This window comes from Barbatula barbatula (assembly GCF_947034865.1).
Source record: "Barbatula barbatula genome assembly, chromosome: 14".
NCBI lineage: Eukaryota > Metazoa > Chordata > Actinopteri > Cypriniformes > Nemacheilidae > Barbatula > Barbatula barbatula.
The window spans coordinates 2,896,095-2,919,109 of record NC_136777.1 but is presented as its reverse complement, the minus strand read 5'-3'; the positions used below and the strand labels follow the sequence as shown (position 1 = coordinate 2,919,109).

Below are 23,015 nucleotides of genomic sequence, written 5' to 3'. Positions count from 1 at the left end.
TGTCCATTTTCTATGTGAGAAAAAAAAAACGAGTCGTCTTGTGTGGCGGTGGCGCGTGTGCTTGGTCAAGGTGATATCAAGGTTTTTCCTTATAATCTATCCTAATCTCAACAAATAAAATATAAAGTTAACTGTTATATTATAACCAAGTTATAAGTTATAATAGTTGACCACTGGCAAAGTATGTACGTCCAATGAAAGATAGTTTTAGTGTGTATGTAAATCAAAAGAATTAGGCACCCTTATAACCTGAAGATGTTTTTAAGAGCAACATATCTTTTGCTTTAGAAAGATATTTGATGTCATATTTTCTAACTGACACCTCATATATCCGCATTGTGGCAACACATTTGTGTTTTTAACACTCATTGTACTGTAAGTGTTTACTGTGAACAACGGTATTAATCATTAAAGTTCTGACAGCTTGTTTTGTGCCCAAAACATTCCTATAAAAGGTTTTTGTAAATATTGTATTGTTACAACCTGCATGTGTATATAAAATTATATGTATAAATAATGCATGTTATGAATTTCTGCTGGTGGACGTTTGCGTTTCGGTTTGTGTCTCGCTGCAGCAGTTTATCATCCAACTCTCGCCTTCTTTGTGTAAATTCCTGCGAGACGCATCTGTTTCCTCGCTCACACGCTGGCAAGTGGCTTAATTAGACTAATTAGTCAATGAGCTAACTGTAGCAAGAGCATTCATCTGTTAGAATGAGTGATACTTCAGACCCGTGTGCTGTTGAATTAAGGCCATACTGCAGATAATTATAATGTTAGTTTAACAGCAGTCTGCCGCTAACACTGCCGCAAAGTTTCAAGACTTCATTAAAAGCCCACAACGGAGGCCGAATGGTCACAGGCATTATTTCAGGAAGATGTCAAGAAAGTCATGCCTGTGAATAGCTGCTTTGCCACGGTACGTTGGATTAGCGTTTGAAATGATTACTAATAATCAATTTAGCTTGTTTATTAAAATAGCAGTCTGGACCTTGAATCAGAGTTTGAGGTTAAAATGGTTCTTTTTAGCTTTTATGTCATTTTATGACGGTTTTATATGGAGAAATTTGGGTTATTCCGAGGGTCCTTGAATCATATTATCTCTTTTGATTCAGTCAGTTTAATGTTAATTCTTCAGATTTGTATGTTGGTTTCTAGTTTCTTGAATGCAAAACTACATAGACAGCTCTCTAAATAACTAAAGGTAACGTTTTCAATTAGCTACTCTGTAAATTCTGTTTAATTATGCGGTACATTGCGGGCCGTAGTCGAAAGCGTTACCCTAATAAATACATAGATGAAAGGTTCTTCTTGAAAGAGTGTTAATGCATGAATTGTAACTATGTTCTGTGATGGGTTTTGCAAGAGCTTATTTACAGTATGGGATGTTTTTTTAATGCCGTGTACATTTTGGGACTGGGTGAAAAAAAAAAGCTAAAAGAGATCTACCAAGTTAAATAAATTGCAAACACTGTGAAGCACAATATCTCAAAACTGCCCAAGATAGAACTTTAAAATTCCAAGATGACGATTTGTATGTCTTTAGAATGATGTAAATATGCTTTCTATATAAAATGTTGATACTTTTTTAACTCCGAATGGGTCACATGAGAAGCCATTTGTAAAAAAAAGTGACCATGCACACTTTGTATATTTTATATTAGACGTTTTCTCAGGAACTGCACGTAACTTATTTCATATTTTAATAGCAAGTTCTTCATCATCTTGGCTTGTTTTGCATTTGTTTCATGGTGTAAATGCTAGCAGCTGCTACAGTGACAATATTTCTTCCTCCTCCTCGGCTCTATATATGTGAATATTTCACTGCAAAACGCTCTCATCACACTGAATGAGAGTCTGTCTTTGTACACTCCCACATGTTGCCTGTTATAGTATCACCTTTAAAACTATGAACACATTCATTAAAAAAAGAAAAAAACAAAGCCAAAGAAGACGTGGCATTCTTCCCAGTTTCCCAGTTGTCAATGATTTGTTTTTTTTAGATCAATGTTGCTCGGAGTGAATGAACAGATGTCCTCTAATGTATCTTTTAATACTCCATTTAAACTGCTGCACTGCTGTGTTTGTGATCCCATAAGGAGAAATTTATATTACAACATGTGACACGCTTTACACATGACATCACATTAATAGAATTAACACCTGCTGAACACCATGTGTGTGTGTGCAGGTGTGTGTGTGGTAGTTCAGCTGTGCGAACGGAAGTCATTTTTCTTGGTATTTGTGTATTTCACTAAAGCTCAGTGTGTGGCAAACCCCCTTTAATCTGATTATCCACTTTATCTACTTGTTCACTTACTCGCCGTCTCAACAAAGCAGACTCTCTCTCTCTCTCTCTCTCTCTCTCTCTCTCTCTCTCTCTCTCTCTCTCTCTGTCTCTCTCTCTCTCTCTCTGTCTCTCTCTCTCTCTCTCTCTCTCTCTCTCTCTCTCTCTCTCTCTCTCTCTCTCACACACAATTCTCCACTGAACTAAATTCTATCATTCATTCTATATATATTCTATATAATCTATAGAAATGAATACGAAGGCTGACGCTGAATTGTTTTCAAAGCATCTTGTGAGGTATCGAATGATTCATACCTGTTGGAAAGACAATCACTCTTGGACCTTATTGAATTTATTTGAATTGAAAAAATGATCCTCAGGAGAAAGCTGTCTTAGAGCGTACCCGTTTGCTCGAATGTAAATGACTGGCTGATTGACAGATAAATGAGTGGCCTGGTTTAACAGTTTATTTCTTAGTGCTTGGTGCGATTATTTCACTTGTCAAGGCCTCGGGTGCTGTTTGGCAGTGTGCGTGTGTGCTGATCTCATTTAAACACTAGCGTTTGTTTGGGAAACCTCACTTGGAGGAACTTTTGTTGTTGATGAGCGGAGTGATTTATTTGACTGCTGAATGATGTGTTAGTGGGAGTCGCGCTCATTTAGTGTCATTTATGTGATGATGCCGATCTGTTTGTATAGATGGATGTGACAAGTTGCTCTGTTTGGCATACTTGTTTGCTACACAGATATTAATCTCAATTCTCTAGATTTGTTTGTAACTCCATCTGTATTGAAAGTGTCAAGGATGATTCCATAGTAAACGTATAAATTGAGGAAAATACTGCAATATCATTAAACTAAAAATTGAAGATGTGTATTTTAATGCTATTACGATTCTTATGTATATATAATTGTATAATAACATCTGTTTTATCATTGAGCTTACAAATTGCCAACATGTGAATTGTGTCAACATTATGATTTCATCTTTTATGTATATGTGTTGTTCGGTGCTGATTTCAGAAGTTATGTTTGAAGGTTTTGCTTTCTTTTTTTAATGTTGTGTTGTAATTTAGTTTTTCATATTTTTCTGAATAAGATTCTTACCTTTGTCCACAATAATAACGTTTGCATTGTAATCCATTTATTTGTAATATTTGGCGTTAATGTGTGCTGCTGTGCATCCCTATGTGTGTAATAAGCAGAGCGTTACTTCCATGCTCTTTAAATAACTAAAAAAATATTGCAAGGTAGCAGTCGGTCAGTTGCGCAGTCTATTTCAGTGGCCTCAAAATAGCAATGCGTCAACAATGTTCCTGAACACACCTCGTTTTCAGACCAGCACACTCATGGGCGCAAATCAATTTGCTATTTTAACAACATCGCCGAGGGCGTCGGGCTGAAACTTGCAAAAAACACTGCGTATGATAGGGCCCAAAAAGATGTAAATTCATGAAAAAAACACATTAACTAAAGAAGAAAATAAAAAAGCCAAAGCAGATGTGGCATACTTTCAAGTAAAAGCAATAGATACTGAACTGTGAGCTTGTGGCTTAATGATGGAATTATTTGTCTTAATCGGAGAATGAGAATCAAGAATGAAGTTCCTTGGAACACAAAGAGCTGTTTTGTGTTCCTTAGAAAGCAGAAAATAATTTTGATTTGGAACAACATGAGTCTGAATAAATGCTTGACTTTTCATTTCTAGGTGAACTCTGACGTGTTGGTTTAGTTTGTTTTAGCATTGCTGGTTTCTTTATACGAGTAAAAAAATCTGATTATAGACTCCTTTGGGTATCTAGATTTTTTATGCTATTTAAAAATAAATAAGCTAGCCTGGTGGCTCTGGATCCGGGCTGGTAACACTAGGCTATAAGTTTGAACCCTACTCTGAGAGACCCTTGGCCTTGAGCTCAATGGATCGTGCCCTTGAGCTGGACACATTATTATGTGACAGTAGACTGGCCACTAACTTCAAATGTGTGCTTGTATTTTAGGCTTTATATAAACCACTTTAGATGAGGTAAACAACGCAGGTTTAATGCTGTTCCAGAATATCTTCCTGTTTCACTTACACAAATGTTTAAAAAAGTTCAACCAACAGAATATTGATAACTAAGGATGCACAATAAATTATCGTATCGGCCGATAATAAAAATGTAGGCCAATATATTATAGCCTATAGATCATAAATCATTTCCTCTGGTTAAACTTCTTCAGTTGCACGCCGCTCACAGTTAAAACACAGTACAGTTCGGTCGGGATCATTCACTTACTGTAAATGTTACTGCTATTAGCAAAACATATCTGATGTAGAACAGTATTTTAGTGATGTGACAATATAAAAATCTCACTGTGCGGTAATACCGCGGCATAAAGTCTGCGATACGGTATTTATTGCAATATATAAAATGACAAGTTATATTATTTTTACTATCTGCGTTGATTCTGTATTTATCAAAAGGACTTTAAGTAGAAACATAGTTGATTCTTGTTAAATGAAACATGACAGAGAAAGAGTCTCCTCTGAGCAATAACATTTTCCTTTGGGTCGGCAATATAGCGTCCACCCTGAGACACAGACATTGTGATCTATCATGAGTGATATAAAAAAATATATTGTTATCTCTATAACACACACATAAATCCAAAATAATCGATAACAATGCGTTCTGAAATAAAGTAAATATAGCAAGATTAATAGCATCAACTATCAGGTTTTAAGTGGCTATTAGCAAATCTACCTCTCTCTCTCTCTCTCTCTCTCTCTCTCTCTCTTTGTGTCACGGTGACCCCATCATTGTCTTGTGATTTATAACGTCTTGCTTATTTTTCATGCTAGGTCTAATGTGTAATTGATTGGGGTCATTTGGAAGTGCTCACACGCTCCCGCAGTAATAAACTCACATTACAAACGCTCAGACCCAAGACAAACTTTCCGCCGGAGCTCAAACTGATCAGACACTTCAGAAACAATTTGTCCTTGTGAAAGGTGAAGTGTGTCATTTATGCACATCTGGCAACAGGTGAATTGCAAAACTAGTTGTTGTCATATATTGCTTGGACAAACAGGAAGTACATCCCCAAACTCTCATTGGTTGAGCCAGATGTTGATACGTTGTAATGTTTTATTTTGTTTTATTTGTGCACAATTTTCAGGAGGTTACCTATGAATTGCTCATTATCTGTGCACATATTAATAAACATAATTAAGAGGAAGTATTCAATTATCTTGAAAATGTGTGTCAATATTTAAAATGACATATGTGTCTATTGGTGTACGTGTGTGCTGTTTTAGTTTGAGTGTATATGATCTCCGTGACCTTCCCTTAGCTAAGTCCACAGGTGTGTAAGGTTACACCTCTGGAGAAACTAAATGCCATTTGACACTGTATCTCCATGCTCTGTTACATCACACACACACACACACGCACGCACACACACACACACATACACACACACACACACACACACACACACACACACACACACACACACACACACACACACACACACACACACACACACAGTTAGCAGCAGGTGTCATGAAGTGTGATAGCAAGTGTGTATGAACCTGTCCATTTGTCTTTTGCCTGTAATTTCAGAATCTTCACATTTATAGAAACAAATTCAAGGAAAACATTGTCGAGCCAAAATTCAATTGAAAACAGTGCTTTGCAATATACCTAAAATTGTAAGTCTTGAAAAAACAAATAACTCCTTTTAAAAACATCTCTGCATGGGCCAGAGAAAAACCCATATCGGACCTCTAATGATGACTTATGTTTTGTGATACTTGTGACACGTCTAGAATACATTAATCTTACGACATTTGAAATGTACCATATTTTGCCGTTATGATTCGTCCGCATAAATGTCTGTAATATATATTATTTGAAATATTGGCCATGCCTTCTTGACGTCTTCTGTATATTATGGACAAGCAACCACCCACAATACCCCACATTAAACTATTTAAAGCAGTCGATTATAGTTGAGCTTCTAATTTGATTTCATCTCTTTTTATTGATTTGTTCATTTGTCATCAGCTAAAGCAAAAACATTTATCTGGATGTAAACCATGACTCATTAAATGACATTAGACCTCTCTGTGTGTGTGTGTGCTGGACATACCTGTATGTGTGAATAATGTATGTCGTGTGTGTAGTTGAGATCATTTGGCAGCGGCTGCTTATCGGAGGCAGGTGTGTGTCGGCTGATACCTGCAGAAGCCCCTGAGAGCAGCCTACCTGGAAATTGATGTCTCACATCAGTGACCCGCTCCGCCCGGTCGACAACAACCGCACGTGCGGGCTTCACCTGCTGCGTGTGTGTGTGTGTCTTTGTGTCTGTCATGTTGCTGTCTCATATTCATGAATATTTACGCCCCTGTGATAATGAGAGGGTTAAATTGGTTTAGGAAAGCGACATCAGGAGGAGTTTGCGTGGACTGAAAGGTTATCGCGTCCTTCACCGTTCTGGTGGCATTTGGAGCCTCGTCGTCTGATGGGATTAATTCACAGGCCTCATGTGTCCGCCGAGAGTCATCTCTCTTCACCACGTTGCCCAAATCTTCTGCTTCTCTCTCGCTCTCTTGTTTTTTCTTCTGTTTATCTTTCGGCTCGGTCATCTGCTTGATTCTTATTGTGATTCAGGTCAAGCTCGCCAAGACCAGGCAATTATGTCCTCTATCTGACAGTATCTACCAATACAGTGCCTTTCCACATTTAATTTCAGCCGGCATAGGTGTTGAGTTTGTGTGTTGCGGGAGTGGATGAGAGGCCCGCGGTGATGGAGGTTTGTATAATTACGGCTCTTCCTCTTATCTCTCAGCGGAGAGAGTGTTTGACATTTAACTGCTTTTCTTTTCTCGATCTATTTCTCATTCTCTCAGCTGGTAATAGGGCGTGTCCGAATGGGTGACCCCAGTCAAGCGTAAAATCTGATTGGCCACTCCAAGTGCCGTCACAAGATTATAGACAATCGTTGGCCATCTAAGAGGTGGAATCTCAAAACAGATATGTGACCCTGGACAGCAAAACCAGTCTTATGTGTCAATTTATCAAAATTGAGATTTTAACCTTTTATTTTATACAGTATTTTTCATTGACGATATTTGACCGAGATGTAACTATTTAAAACTCTGGAATCTGAGGGTGCAAAAAAATCTAAATACTGAGAAAATCGTCTTCAAATTTGTCCAAATGAAGTCCGTAGCGTAGTATGTTTTCTCACTAAAGTTTTGCCACAAATATTCCCGTGCCACTTAAAGGTCCAGTGTGTTATTTTTGGGATGTTCATTCATATATATGCAATATAATATACATAGCTATGCCTTCAGAGGTGTATAAAGAGCTTACTCAATGAAGCGTTATGTATTTATGACCTTAGAATGAGCTATTTCTATCTAAATACACCGCGGGTCCCCTTGCATGGAATTCGCCAAGCTGTCGTAGTGTTTCGAAAAGGATGAGTGAGTAGTTGCAATTCTCCACCTTGCCACTAGATTTCACTGACTTCACCTTTATAAGACTGGTTTGTGACACAGGGTCACATACGGGTAAGGTGTGATATATGGAGACAGCTATTTGTTAGCATAGCCGTTCATCTTCGTGCCTGTTGCTTGGGTGACACATTCAACTACGGATGTAGTTGACATGGATGTGGTGTGGTTTTAAGTTCACAGTGCCTTTTAATACTTCAGGACCTGTGTACACTAGAGGTCGAAAGCATTTATGAAAACTTTTTGTTCGTTTTTAACATTTGTTAACGCACAATGAACATTAAATGCTAAATAAACTGTATTGATCAGTTTATGTGAGCTAATGCAGCCATTCATTAATGTTAAAGGGCTCATCGGATGAACATTTGCAACAAGTTGGCATGATTTATTAGGGTCTTCATGAAATGTCTGTAACATATTTTGCCTAAAAAAACTCAATGGTTGTGTAAACGACGATGATTTCGCAGGTCAGAGCTCTCCAAACTTCAACTTTGAAATACAGAAAATGACAAACTTCTTTTCATTTGTAAGCTTACGAACAGACGTCAAATAGTGTAGTTTGGCCGTTCCTTCATGTGTGGAAGTCCTAAGTCTCTTTTTCTGTCTGTCTGTCTCTCTTTCGCTCTGTCTCCCCATCCGTCTGTGTCTCTTTCTCTCATTCCCTCACTCTCTATATTGTCTGAGAAGGTCAATTGCCAATTTGCCTCAGCCATTGTCTTTATCAAAGTCAATATTAATTTTTGCTAATTAGGACCTGAAGCTAATGAGCATTACAGATAATTACTTCATTTATAACCGTACCATCCCTGGTTGTTTAGAAGATCAAACGCAAACAGACGCCACAGAATCTCTTGAGGTGAGTAAATAGATGCAGGTCCACACACACACACACACACACATCTCTGTCTATTTAGTAGCTGTTGGCTCTTTGGACCTGAAGATACAACCTTGTCCACCTGCATCTTCTGACTTATTTTTTGTGGCTGCCCTCGTGACCTGACTGTCAGCATAGCAGAAAGAACAGAGAAAGTCAAAAGGTCGAGCGATAGATCATGAAAACCTAGCGAGATGCCTACATAGGCAGCATTTTAAGGTGTCTTTATAGTTATGGACATTTCAAAAATAAGTATACGACGTTACCAATCACTCTCAATGTAGACATCAAGGTAGCTCAACAGGTTTTAAAACAATCCTTGTCACACACCAGCAGATTCTCCAAAAGAGAAAGGCTTGTGTTGGGACGGTCCCGTGAGTGACGGACAGCTCTGCAGTCACCAGCTTCTCTCCGAGTGTTTGTCGTTTAAGTGAACGGGAGTAGGAAAGTTTAAGGTGAGAGAGCGAGGAGGGATGACTGCGGAGATGGAGAGGCATGAAATGGCTGCACCCGTGAGTGAAAACACACTCATCAGAGTGATCTTACTTTTGATTTAAGTCCACTCCTGATAATGCACAAGAGGTCAACACCAGAGCCGAGAACTTATAAAGTGAGAAAAACTCTGTGTGTGTCTGGAAAGACTGATAGCGGCTGTGTTATAAAACCTGCCTACATAGACAGCATTTCAAGACATTATCAATTCACTCTTGACACAAATGCCTGTACAGTAACATAATTTAGTTTCCCTTTAAGATGCAGTTTTTTCATTTGCCCGTATTTTAAGGCAGCATCAATGGTATGGAAAAAGGCAATCCCAGAGTGCATTGCGATTCGTGACAAACTCATTCTCTCCTGAGGTAAACTTTATTGTACAGAGGTTGTGCTTTACTAGCTCGGGAGATTTTCAGTTGTCTTTCCTTTAAGTATCAACTTAGTGTGAGGTGTTTCTTTTTAAATTGCTTTGGAGAAATGAAAATAGAAACAAATGAAACATTTTTCAAATACATATGGAGGTGTAAAATAAATGTGGATTATAGAGGTAATAATCTGGATTTGGGTGAAACATGTTTGAGTTCATATTGAGATCTTCAATAATATTGACTTTTGATTGCAGACTTGACAAATCTGAGCTCAGTTTGAGACATCTCTTCTAAAACACTAATGGAGACATCTGTGAGATTTCTGTTTCTTTTTCTCAGGAGAAATATCTGAGACGCAGATGAGATTTTAGTTTGCCTTTACATGTAATCTCATTGATGTCCGGCAGTCTCGTATGGCTTGTCTCACAGTGTCTCAGGATTTTTTCTACCAAGTCTGCACAAGACCAAAGATAAGCTATCCAAATTCAATTCACATGTTTATACAAAGTTATTTTAGTTTACTACGTTAAAAACTTTGTAAATGTTTCTGTTCATTGAAATCAAATCAAATCTTGACCTAAAAATTTGGGTTAGTTGAAACGTTGCCTCAAAACAAATACTAATAAACTAACTAAAACATAAAAAATAATATATACATATAGCAACACAAAAAATAAACAGATCAATTATAAAATTACAAAAGCATAAATCTAAATTGCTAAAATTTTTACTAAAATTAACATAAAAATAAATATCTACTCTTAAACCACAAAAATGAAGAACCTATTTTAAAACAATACTAATAAATATATAATTTTTCCTTGGACATCAAATATATCTTTTTACCAATCATCTAAACATTGTAGTTTTAGATTTTCTTTGGAATTATTAAATGCATAACAATAGTCAAGTTAAAGTCAAACTCAGTATATGGTGCTCAATAATTTAAATAAAAACAACACGCAGGACACAGAGGGGCAGTGAGTCTGTTCATGTTGACTGCCTTAAAATGAGCTTCAGTGATAACAGCCCCTGCCGGATGACGGTCCACATGAGCAAAAGCATCCCTTACTGACGGATCGTTCACATGTGAAGAGTTTGTTGTGTTTAAAGTTAGGCTTTAAAGCGTGCAGGGGTCAATGCGCGTTATCTAAAGAAAGATAAAGCCGGTCATGTGCAGTCGCGCATTACACAAAACCAGCGGACAGAAAATGACACGCAAGCTCTAAACTTCTCTTGTTATATTTATTCATTTCAGCCTTTATTATGGTGCGCTTACATGATCGCCCTTTGATAACAGCTAGAATGAGAGTGAGCACTGAAGGGAGAGGCGCGGGTGTGGATATTTCGGCTTCCTTTTTTCTTTCAGCCGAAACAGACAAAGCCATTCCTGACAAAATTTTTCGCCATCTGAAATTTCGGCGCATCAGTCCTCCATTTGCGTCCGTCTAAAAAAAAAAACAGCATTGATACTTAACTGAAAAGTCAAACCTTCATGCGCTCTTAAAGATCAACCTCTGACCAATACAGTTTTCAGTAGGCAGTTAGACAGATCTGAGTTTATATACTTTTACAGATTTGTGACTCGTGAAGCATGTGGTCGATTTGGTGACATCCCTTCTTTCCGTTTCACAAAAATACAGAGAATGACAGAAATAAGAGGAGAGACAAAGAGTGAACGAAAGGGGGTGATGTGAGTGGTGTTTGTCAGGTATGCGATTGCTTTGCAGTTTCTCCGATGGTGTTTTAAACGCTCCTTTCTTCTGACAGTTAAATGGGACCTGAGTAAAAGGTGTGTGTGCATGTTCTTGAGTCTTTTAGCCTCTGCATCTCAGTGTGTGTGAGTGGTTTGTGTGTGTATGAAAGGGTGCAATTATTTAGCAATTATCTCTGTCACACACACATTGTCTCATGTACTGGTTCTAGGAATTGACAGATGAGACCGTGGAACACTACTCACACGTAACCAGTCATTATCTAGCACATCTATCTAGTCTTACCTCATCCTACGTGCTCTCGGCTGAATGTGGCTGGATGGGTCAAGTTTGACATGTACTGTAGCCGACTACTTAAATAATAGCACACATTTGGGTTGATGGCACAGGCATTAAAGGAGGGCTGTTGATTTGTATTTGTTAAACACCAGTGGACCTGTTAGACGTACCTATGAAGTACATATAAAGAATAAGAACCATTGAAGAACCTGTGAAGAATCAGAACCATTTCAGAATCTTTGAGGAATCAGAATCATTTCAGAATCTGTGAGGAATCAGAACCATTCCAGAATCATAACCAGCGCAGAATAAGAACCATTGAAGAACCTGTGAAGAATCAGAACCATTCCAGAATCTGTGAGGAATCAGAAACATTGAAGAACCAGTGAAGAATCAGAACCATTGACGAATCTGTGAGGAATCAGAAACATTGAAGAACCAGTGAAGAATCAGAACCATTGACGAATCTGTGAGGAATCAGAAACATTGAAGAACCAGTGAAGAATCAGAACCATTGACGAATCTGTGAGGAATCAGAAACAATCAGAAACATTTCAGAATCTGTGAGGAATCAGTACCATTCCAGAATCATAACCAGCGCAGAATAAGAACCATTGAAGAACCTGTGAAGAATCAGAACCATTTCAGAATCTGTGAGGAATCAGAACCATTCCAGAATCATAACCAGCGCAGAATAAGAACCATTGAAGAACCTGTGAAGAATCAGAACCATTCCAGAATCTGTGAGGAATCAGAACCATTCCAGAATCAGAACCAGTGCAGAATAAGGACCATTGAAGAACCTGTGAGGAATCTGAACCAGAGCTGGCATTCTTCTCAAGCCCTCTCATTCCCATCAACCAATGCAATCTTGTCAAGTTAATCCTGTATGTTACTGATCAGGTCACACTTTTTTACATACTATGTTAGTGGTGTGTAAGAGAATGGGTCGTGTGTGTTTGTCAGTTGGTGCATGCTTGTATTGTATGTGTATTGCTGAGCTTTAAGGTGATGAAAGAAGCAAAGGGTATACGCTCTACTGACGCGTGACAGATTTAACCATAAATCAGATGGTGTAATGCACACTGGCCAAGGTCTGCCTGTGTGTGTGTTAAAACACAAGAGTCACTTACATTTGGGCTTAGACCGCCATCAGTTTCCTGTTCAGCCATCAACCCTCAAATTAATGTTCTCCCCTGAAACGAGAGAGAGAGAGAGAGAGAGAGAGAGAGAGAGAGAGAGAGAGACAACATTCTTATATTTATTCAATGAAGCCGATTGTATACGGACACAGATACCTGCATGTATCTGTAACAAATAGCTGGTTTCAAAGATATGTCATGTATTTTTCATGTGATATTTACTAAATATTTATGTATTTACACATTAGAGCAGTTGTAATGCAAACTCATTTGCTTAGTGTCACCATGCAAATTCTGTCTGGCAGTGTTTTCTATCCGATCGATCACAACACAAAAAGCAGAAATTCTCTCCTTGAGAGTGAAAATATACCTGTTACATTTAGCGGGTGGTTTGTGTTTTGCATTACAAAACATGAACGACTGGACCTTTCTTCATTCAAGCGTGCGTGTGAACTTTCCTCAGTGACTGGTGAAAATTCATACCAAACTTTTGGCAGCTTTTTGCATCGTCACGTTGCCCTTGGAGTGAACTGGCCTTTATGTGAATTCCGAATAAGAGCGTTTTTCCAACACCCCTTTAGTTAATTCCTAAACATTAATTGTGTCCTGAAGGGCGAGTCGAAAGCTAGAGTCTCCCACAAAAGCGTCTCAGTTGCCAACAGCAAACGAAACCTGCTTTGACCGTATTTCAATCTTTGTCAAACATTTGTTTTTGCATATTGCTCTGTCTAGCACTCAACCCTGTGTTTGTGTGATTTGACACAGTAACTCATACAAGCTTTATCAGCTGAGTTTGATAGCTCTCCTGAGGTGTCTGGATATCCCCTAATGTACCTGTTTGAAACCCACACACAGAGTGATATTTATCCCACATAGGGGTTCTCTCTGTATGTAAATATGCGGACCGGGTGTATTAGAAAGGTTGGTATTCGTGTCTGTCTTATGTTCCCAAGGCATTAAACTCTGTTGGATAACAGACATTCAACTTCTGTACCAAAACCTAGTGAGCTGCCTGCCTAGACAGTGATTTCCATAAGAAAGAATAATCTTCAAAATCTAATTTATTGTCCTAGACATCAGTGAGATTAAATGGAGAGAAACTTTTGCATAAATCTCCTGTGTCTCAGAAACTTCTCCTGAGAAAAAGAGACAGACATCTCACAAATGTCCCCATTTGTGTTAAAGAAACAATCTCAACAATGTCTCAGCAAGAGCTCAGATTTGTCAAGTCTGTAATGAAAAGACAGTATATAATAATAATAATAATAATAATAATATGAACTCAAACATTTCTCATAAAATTGACCCAAATCCAGATAGTTTTACCTCTATAATCTAGATTCATTTTATAACTCCATGCATACTCGCCATGAATTTTAATAATAGTCTTATTTGTTTGTTTTTATATTTTTCCTGATTAATTTTAGGAGAAAACGCATATTCTCTAGGTTTGTATCAAAATTATAGACCGTTTTATCTAACATATATAGGTTAACTTCCGGTCTGTGTTTCTTTATCCTAGTGTCTAATAATATTACTATCTATATTTAATTTATGTTAATATTACATTATTTTATTGTATAATAATTGTATTAAATAAACAGTTTGTTGTACGTTTATTTTATTAAATAAAACATTTGTTGAATGGGTCCTGTATTTTCGTCGCATATTAAGAAACTGTATGGCACATTGACATATTAAGCTTATAGCGTTAGTTCTGGCAGGCCACGTCAGTCAAGCCTGCTTATCAGCTGATTCAGGTCAACCAATAGGAAAGCCTCACGTAATAGACAGGGGCATTTAAATCTTCCATTTTGGCATGTATGGTCAAATCAGCACGTTGCTTCGTAACCCACCTCCACCCCTACTCCTTCCTTATATGAGTGTATACATTTTAAATGCCCCTGTCTATTACGTGAGGCTTTCCTATTGGTTGACCTGAATCAGCCGATAAGCAGGCTTGACTGACGTGGCCTGCCAGAGCTAATGCTATAAGCTTAATATGTCAATGTGCCATACAGTTTCTTAATATGCGACGAAAATACAGGACCCATTCAACAAATGTTTTATTTAATAAAATAAATCCCCCCCCCCCGGGTTACATACACAGAGTCGTACAAATAGAACTGTAACATAAATAATAATAGGAACAATTACATATCAAGGGGAAAAATGTATACACTCCTTGCTCTGTCCAGTTTAGCTGCCGGGATGAACGAGGAGTTTACCCAAGACAGATCCATTCTGCCAAAATAAAAATAATTGCTATTGAGTAAATCTTGCATCACTGTTTTTATTTATTATCGCTATTATTTATTATCTTTGCCGATAGTGGTTCTGACAAAACAAGCGGTTGAGCTTATTATCGCAGTCTTAGGTCAAAATATTGGAGAGGCAAGTTTAGCCAAGTAACAGTTCTTCTCGGTTTCTTTTGATTGTTATCAGAAATAATTATAGAAATATAGAATATAGAAATTTTGTTTATTAATGTGTACTGGAAGTAAGGGCAGTCCACGAACGTGCATGTGCAGTAACGTTTATTCATGTTGCTATAGTTTTGTTTTTAATCTATGAATGTTGGAAAGTATACTTTATGCTAGTGTCCTCTTGAAAGTTAGCGAGTCTATACAATCAGCATTCCTCTGGTCCCTAAAATGAATATTAACATAAATGAAAATACTTTTAAAAAGTATCCTGAGTGAGAGGTGAGAGAAAATAATCGATAAAAAATCAAAAGTAAAAAGGTTGAGAAATTTTCTAGACAGCAATGTAGCTCACTAGGTTTTAAAATAAAGCGTGTGTTGTTAACTTCTGAGGTAGGTTGTTTTAGTTAAGGGTCTTCCGAAAATCCCCCGGACTCTGACATTTAAAAAGCATTTATGGTCGGGGCGCACCCAGTCACTGAAGGGGGTTTGGTCGGATTAGATTATTTCGACTCCTTGGGGGTCTATCGAGCGGGATAAACTCTGGATTGCAGGTCAAATTATGCATGGAAATACGCTTGCACAAAACACGACGAGAAACGGATTAACACGGATCACAGCCCCAGGGACCTTACGTCGCCTACACGCCACACGAAACAAACTCCATTCCAATGAATCATCCGTTCTGCGTCACCTCTTCTCCCCTGCAACCCCGCTCATGGTATTTACCTCATCCCTAAACGCATTAGGGAGGCTACCATAATTCATGTATTGGAGGGGGGACTAACCTTTTTCAATAGGCCATAAACAAATTAGAGCCCCGGTGCTTCAATGCCTGTGCTCATTAGTGGAGAGGAAACTCAGGCGTTAAGACATTACGGGCACGCGGATGAAGAACAGCTTTAGACTCCGATTATGACATAAAGCCAATTAACGGCACCTTTGATTTACAGTCCAAACCTATTAATGAAACACCCGCCATTAACACAATGGGTAATGAATCTGAGGCTGTGAAGCACACGCCACGTCAGGTCGTCGGGCGTGCGCGGGGCATCGCTTCAGACGGGTTGGAGACTGATATCAGTGCACATTGTGTCGGTTACAAGTGACAATGGAGGGTGAGATAATGAAATAGAGCTCTTTCCTGTGTGACGGCTCTTTATGTTCATGTCATGTTATTATTAATCGCGCTGTGCCGTGATATAATAAGATAATAGTAAAATATGGTCGTCCCACGCTGCGCTAATGTGTCAGCTGTTGGGTTTTAATCTCGGTTGGTTTTGTTGGGATGTCACACATGCATGTTTTTGCTCAGTATTCGGGAGCCTTAAATGGACAGTTCAACCAAAAACTAAAATTCTCTCATCAGTTATTTACCCTTATGTCATTCGAAACTAGTTTAGTCTATGACGATTTCATCAGTGAAAAATCTAAAATTTTCCGGTTTTGTGTCCATACAATAATGTAGGTTGAAGGGGGCTCAATGTGTTTGGTTTTCAGCATTCTTCAGAATATCTTATTTTGTGTTCTGCAGAAGAAAGAAAGCCACACAGAATGACATTGGAATGAGAAAAAGATGATTTTTCTCTTCAGGGAAAAGCAATGCTTTGGCTTCTTTACACAGTTTAAGACATTGTAGAGATCTGTTTGGAAATAGATGGGAGACGTGTAAAAAATGGGGGTTATTTTTTTCTCAGGAGTGATATCTCATAAGCAAAATACTCCGTTGCAACGTTGCACTGATGTTGCTCTTTCAGAGCTCAGGATACTTGATGTTCTCTGTGATGTTTAATTTACGTGACAACATACTATGATGTTTCTTTTAAAAATAAGAGTCATGAAATGGGAAATATAGGAAGCATTCATTCACATATGTTTAGATTATAGACCTATAAAATGAATGTGATGGCGAATAGGTTCATGGAGGAATTAGATTTTTAAAAATCCATCGTGCCATTTGTAAAATTGTTGAGATCTCTTTTGAAACTCATGTGAAAGATTACTACAGCCTTTATTCTCATGCATTTCATTAAGATAAAGCATAAGTCTCCTATTTTTCACCATTTGCACTCTCCCTATGCAAAACAAATGGGATATTCTCCCTCTCTCTACATTTAGGTCTAGTCCAGATCGTTTTTAAGTGTGTTTGTGTGTGTGTGCGTGCATGTATTGGAGTACAACATGACAGCTGTGATAATAGTAATAAAGTTGGGGGTGTTATGGTGGTGTGCTGACCCCAGACCCCCGCGGACCCCCAGAGGAGCTTTAGTGTAGTCACAGGGGCTGAAAGTCTATTGATCCAGCCAGGGATGGATGCCCTCTGTGAGTTGATTTACTGGACCCAGCGGCCTCCTCTCCAACACACCGGAGCTACATAAAACACTTGACTGCCAACATCTCTACACAATCTCATCTCATACTCACTCTCTGTTTGTCTTTATTTCATTCTCTCTCGCTCAACATCCTCTCTCACCCACACACACTGTATACAAACAGTGTCTTCCGTTTGCTTTTTTTAGCTATAAATGTGAATTTCTATTCATATACACATTTAACAGAACCAGAGTTACCCAAAAAAATCATTATTTACTCATTTCAAATCTGTATGACTTTTTTGTCTTGTGCAGAAGACAAAAGAAGATATTTTGAAGAACGTTCGTCACAGAAAACCGTTTGCTATTCACTTGCATTGGTTTTGCTCCCATACATAGAAGTCAATGGGGACCAACAGATATTGGTTGAAAACATTCTTCAAAATATCTTCCTTGGTGTTTTGCATAGAAAAGAAAGTAATAAAGGTTTAAAATAACAAGAGGGTGAGTAAATAATGGAGCAGTTTTCATTCATGGGTGAACTATCCTCTTTAGAGAAAGTCCTCACCACAACTATAATGAAACTGCTCAGAGAAACTAAGCTTTATGGATCTTCAGCTTGTGTCGAAAGATAAGTCTTGGTCATTCCGACTATCAATTGAAATTCCAGTGTTGTCTTTTTTTGGCATGAGACAGCTCGTGGTCATTTGATGTTTTTGTGGTCCACAAAAGAACCGCCGAGTTGACGGAGTGACTTAATGTTGTTTTGTTCTGGTGTGCTTGTGTTTGTCGGGTTCGGTCAGCGTTGTGCCATCCACATGAGTTAGATTCTGTGAAATAAAACATTCTCCACACTTACAGATACGCTCTGTGACCGAGAGAGAGATGGATGAGCCTGGAGGCACATTCCTCTTGTCGTGGCTCTCTTGTGTGTTAATGCGCAGTGTATCCGTCATAAGCATAATACTGCCCTCACCGAGGGCTGAATAGCATCATCCGTCAGCCCGGGAGGAGCGGAAAGAGCGAGAGAGCGATACACACACTCAGTAGTCAGCAATGCAGTCCACTAGGATTTCGAGCAGAGACACATTTTCACGCTTTCCTCAATGTATCCCACAATCCCCTTGTGCTCAGTGACACAGACTCATAGCAGCCATTTGTTACTGGGCGATCGCCTCTCCTGACCACACACACGGTAGATCTTTCCATCCCTAAAAAAGGGAGAGAGAGAGAGAGAGAGAGAGAGAGAGAAGTCTTTATTATTAATGAGCGTAACGTGAATGCTTAATTTCTCACCGTCTTCAACTAAATTATAACTCGCAATGAAAGCAGCGGAATTTGCATAAATCTCATTATAAACAGAGAGAGCGCTTCATAAATCCTTCCATTAATTAGAGGCGTTTTCACCTACTTGGCACACAATATTGTGAATTCATAAAAATGTGTGAGTGTTATTGTTCAAGTTATTGACCTTTGTGCTTGCTGGATGTGTCCGGATATGACACTGTATGAAGTGCTGCTGTGGTTTCTCGTCCAAATAAAGACACAGAAATACTCCAGGATACGTTTCGGGGATTTTTGTTGTCCTTTTGAACACATGTGAGTCAGGCGATTCGTGACTAGTCGACCCAAGGCAAAAACATTGACTTCCTGTATGTGTATGTGTGGAAATAAAAGCTTGCTTTGACAACGGAAGGGATTCGTCTTGATCTCTTTGTTGGTTGTATTCATTAATGCTGGATTTGCAGCGTAAGACGTCTGGCACCAGCATTAGAACTAAAGCTGGAATGAGCCAGGAACTCCCTCGCCAGGTGTCTTCATAAACACACACACACGTAGATGCGCACATGGATGAGACTGTTGTCAAATTGAGAATTTGGAGAGAGAAAATGCTTTTTAAAGTAATAGCGCACCCAAAACCGTCATGTTTTACACCTGTGGGATTGGATTTTAACACCTCATACTGAGATTAACGTTTTGTAACATCGAAAAAATGACACACTTCACCTTTCTCTATGACTCACCTGTCCTGTGTTATCTATATTAATGCTGTTAAGCTGTTCAAATGACTGCGTGCTTTAATGCTCTGATTTGCATGGGTTGACTCATCTGTTCTGTTCTGACTCATTGATCTGTACCAGTGTTTCTTAAAGGGGCCATGGACACGTGTTGTTATAAAATTACTGTCAAAATGAAATGTATCTAATTTCTTAATCATGTGGTTCTCAGCACCTATGCAAAAAGAAAATAAAAACGTTTTTTGTGTTAATAAAATGTATGTTTTTTTTTTTATTTAAAGTTTATGAAATAAAATCAATCCTTTTAATTTTTTCATCGTGTTTCAACAGTATGTAGTGGTATCTTTTACAGTAGGCCTTTTTGTACCAGTGTTTCTTAAAGGGGCCACAGACACCTGTTATAAAATTACTGTAAAAATGAAAATAATAATAAAATGCATCTAATTTCTTAATAATTTAGTTATCTCTGTAAAAATGTGTTTTTTTGTTAGTCAAATTTAGCAAAGTTTATGCTGTTAACAAAATACATCAAGTAAATAGATAAAACGTAGAAAATGTACACTTTTTATATTTTGATATTATATATTTTATGTATTTATTTTTCTACTTATTTATATACATATTTATTATTATTAATAAACACTATTATGTTTTCATTGAATTTCAACAGTGTTCAAAGGTATCTTTTACAGTAGGCTTATTTGAAAAGTATATATATATATTTTTTTCTTTCTATATGACCCCTTTTTGATGTTTTAATTGTTGTTTCTTTTATTCTTTATAATATTGTTTGTGATTGTGTTCAGGTTCATCCATTACCCAGCTACAGGCGGTGGATCCAGACGGCGAGCCGCTGGTTTTCGGTGTGTTGGGAGAAGAGGCCATGCGGTACTTCGCTGTGCAGGAGACGACGGGGGTCGTGTGGCTCAGACAGCCTCTTGACAGAGAGGTAGAAATAAATGTGGACGACTGGAGTCTGAAGATGGTGATATATTGCCGATGCTTTCTCTGTTTTGACTTTTGTTTCAGACCAAGTCAGAGATGCAGGTGGAATTCTTTGTGAGTGACAGTCAGGGGGTAAGTTGGACTTTATATTACTCTCATTTGCATGGCCATATAAAATTAACACCATTTTGTCGTGAAAACATCATTATCAGACATTATTAAACACTACCCAGATCTTAACCCAACCCTTTTAACTGAAATGCATAACTTTTGCCAATACCACCCCTGCTACCAAATCTTTACTCGGGAAACAAATAACACAACATTACCTCTGTTATATTTTGACTTTTTAGGTGGTCAAGGATACAGTGAACATACAGATTGGAGATGTGAATGACAACTCCCCGATATTTCACAACCAGCCCTTTGCTATTCAAATACCAGAGGTACTATGAACTGTTATTGCACTAAATATTATTTATATAACAATACAATATTTCAATTTGAAATAACAAACACAGGTGGAACATGCACAGTAGGAGCAGGAAAGTATTGCGAAAGTCAGGTTTATTATCACTTTTCATCTTATGTATACTTTAAATGGTGTTCAGACCTGCTGAGGATTCTTCAGGAATTCATGAGAGACCGTATGTTATATATTTAGAATTCAGATAACGTGTAGGATTTTCCTCTTTAAGGTCTATTTCTCTCTCTTCTTATCTTCATATTTAATTCCTCCTGTCTAAGATCCATACACTTCTAGTCGTCTTTTTTCACTATCTGTCCTCACTTTTCCAGCTCTTCACATCATTCCTATGATCTCTTCGCCTTTAATCCCTGACATGAGGTAATTTGGGAGAGTAAAGCAGACCTGTCCTTCCTCCCCGCGCATCAGCTAGTGTTTGTATTGTGCGTCTATACATCCCACACTTCTCACAGCAAATCTCCAAAGCCACCGTTTTTTCTTTATTCAGTCTGTCATTTTGGGTAAATAAAGGAGAGAGAGAGAGAGAGAGAGAGAGAGAGAGAGAGAGAGAGCAGTATTAAGCTTCTGTTGATGAATAAGCTCTGGAATTCTGAGAACACATGAGGGCCATCATGATCGCCCGGTTACCCATAATTCTTGGTTTTGTCAGATCTCCTGAAACTTGGGAGTGATTTGGATTGTTCAGTGTAGATTCTCTATGAATGTTTTTCAAGTAAGGTGCTGCTTGTAGTTTTTGGACTAATACATTTTTAGGCCAATAAAATGTATTTGCATTACATTCTATCATTATATAAAAAGTAAGTGTATTCTTTCCTAAACTGTTGATCTCTCCTTATTTCTGGCCTCATTCAATTCTCATTGTTTTCAATAAACTGCTCTAGATTTCTTTAGGAAAGGTGGCGTGTTGACTGATACAACATAGCAAACAAATGATGATTGGTCTCTTTTAACGCTTTCAATACCGTATGAGATTCTACTTTTACCTTATCTTTTATTTTACTCGTGTACCTTCAAGTCTCCAGATATATTTGCCAGAGCATCGTATAGTTTCTTTTACATGGCATTTATTTACACTATACTGTCCGCTCTACTGATGTATAGTATCTTATGGACCACTACATACACTATACATTCTCCGTCATTGGAAAGTGTTCAAAAAAACACTACATGGTATTCTCATGTTGTTGTTCACCCAAAATGGTGGCCGAGAATCGTTTGGTTACAAGCATTCCTCCAAATATATGTTCATCGTAAGAAAGACAAATCTGGAACGACTTGAGGGTGAGTAAACGTTGACAGAATGATTTTTCACTTTTCACTTTTGGGTGAACTGTCCCTTTAAGCAACAGATGAAAGTTCTGTTGTTATTTATGCACCCCATGTTGGTACAAACAACAGATAGAAACAGTTTAACTTCATTTGACAAATTTTCAATTTTGGGGTGAACGGCTAGTATTCCAGAAGATCCTCTTTTTCTGTTTTAAGTCTGTTCTGCATTTTGATGGCCTCATTACCTCCGCTGACCTCCCCTGGTCTGAGAAAACACACAGCGGCATCACTTCATCTAACTGTCACTCAAACTGTATTCAACCAATCAGGGATAATCGTGACAGTACCGCAGAGAGAGAGAGAGAGAGAGAGAGAGAGAGGTGATTGATAGTGTAAGATGGTTGATGGTAGAGAAGATATTTACCAAATATAAATGAAGGCTTTTGCGTCAATACTTAATAGTCCTAAAGATGCTGTTAGAGATGTCTTGATGATATGACAGATTTCGAAGTGTCCTGAGACATCACACCTGTCTCTTTCAGCGAATTAAAACGTGTTCTATACTCATTAGAATGCTGTTTGTATTTGTCAAAGGGGTTTGCTGATGTGTCAGTGTGTGTGTTTGGGTCTGTAATTGTCAGTGTAATTTGTTGTGCAGTAACTGTGATATCATATGGAAGCGGAGCAGGTGGAACGGCATTGCATCTGACAGTTATAAAGAGCTGGTTAAATTTACAGCCGTGTTTGAATGTGACATGCAGCGCGTGTGTATTCGTTGAGGTCTAAATTATGAGAGGAGGAGAGAGAAGAGGGGAGGAGAGTTAGAGAGAAGAGAATTTCGCAGTTGTATTGAATATTGAATTATGGGAGGATAGGAGAAGATTGGTTGGGATGTTTTTTT

General features: G+C 38.1%; 1 protein-coding gene across 1 annotated transcript in view; it reads left to right on the top strand.

Moving 5' to 3' along the window:
• Positions 1-16,194: 16,194 nt before the first annotated feature.
• LOC306903879 (cadherin-23-like) overlaps positions 16,195-23,015 on the top strand; it is a gene marked incomplete at both ends in the record, with an annotated part of 51,127 nt that continues 44,306 nt past the window's right edge. The window contains 4 exons of the mRNA XM_079473419.1: positions 16,195-16,201; positions 20,220-20,362; positions 20,443-20,490; positions 20,712-20,804. Of these exons, the coding sequence (XP_079329545.1) occupies positions 16,195-16,201; positions 20,220-20,362; positions 20,443-20,490; positions 20,712-20,804 (291 nt within the window). The remainder of the gene's footprint in view (positions 16,202-20,219; positions 20,363-20,442; positions 20,491-20,711; positions 20,805-23,015) is intronic.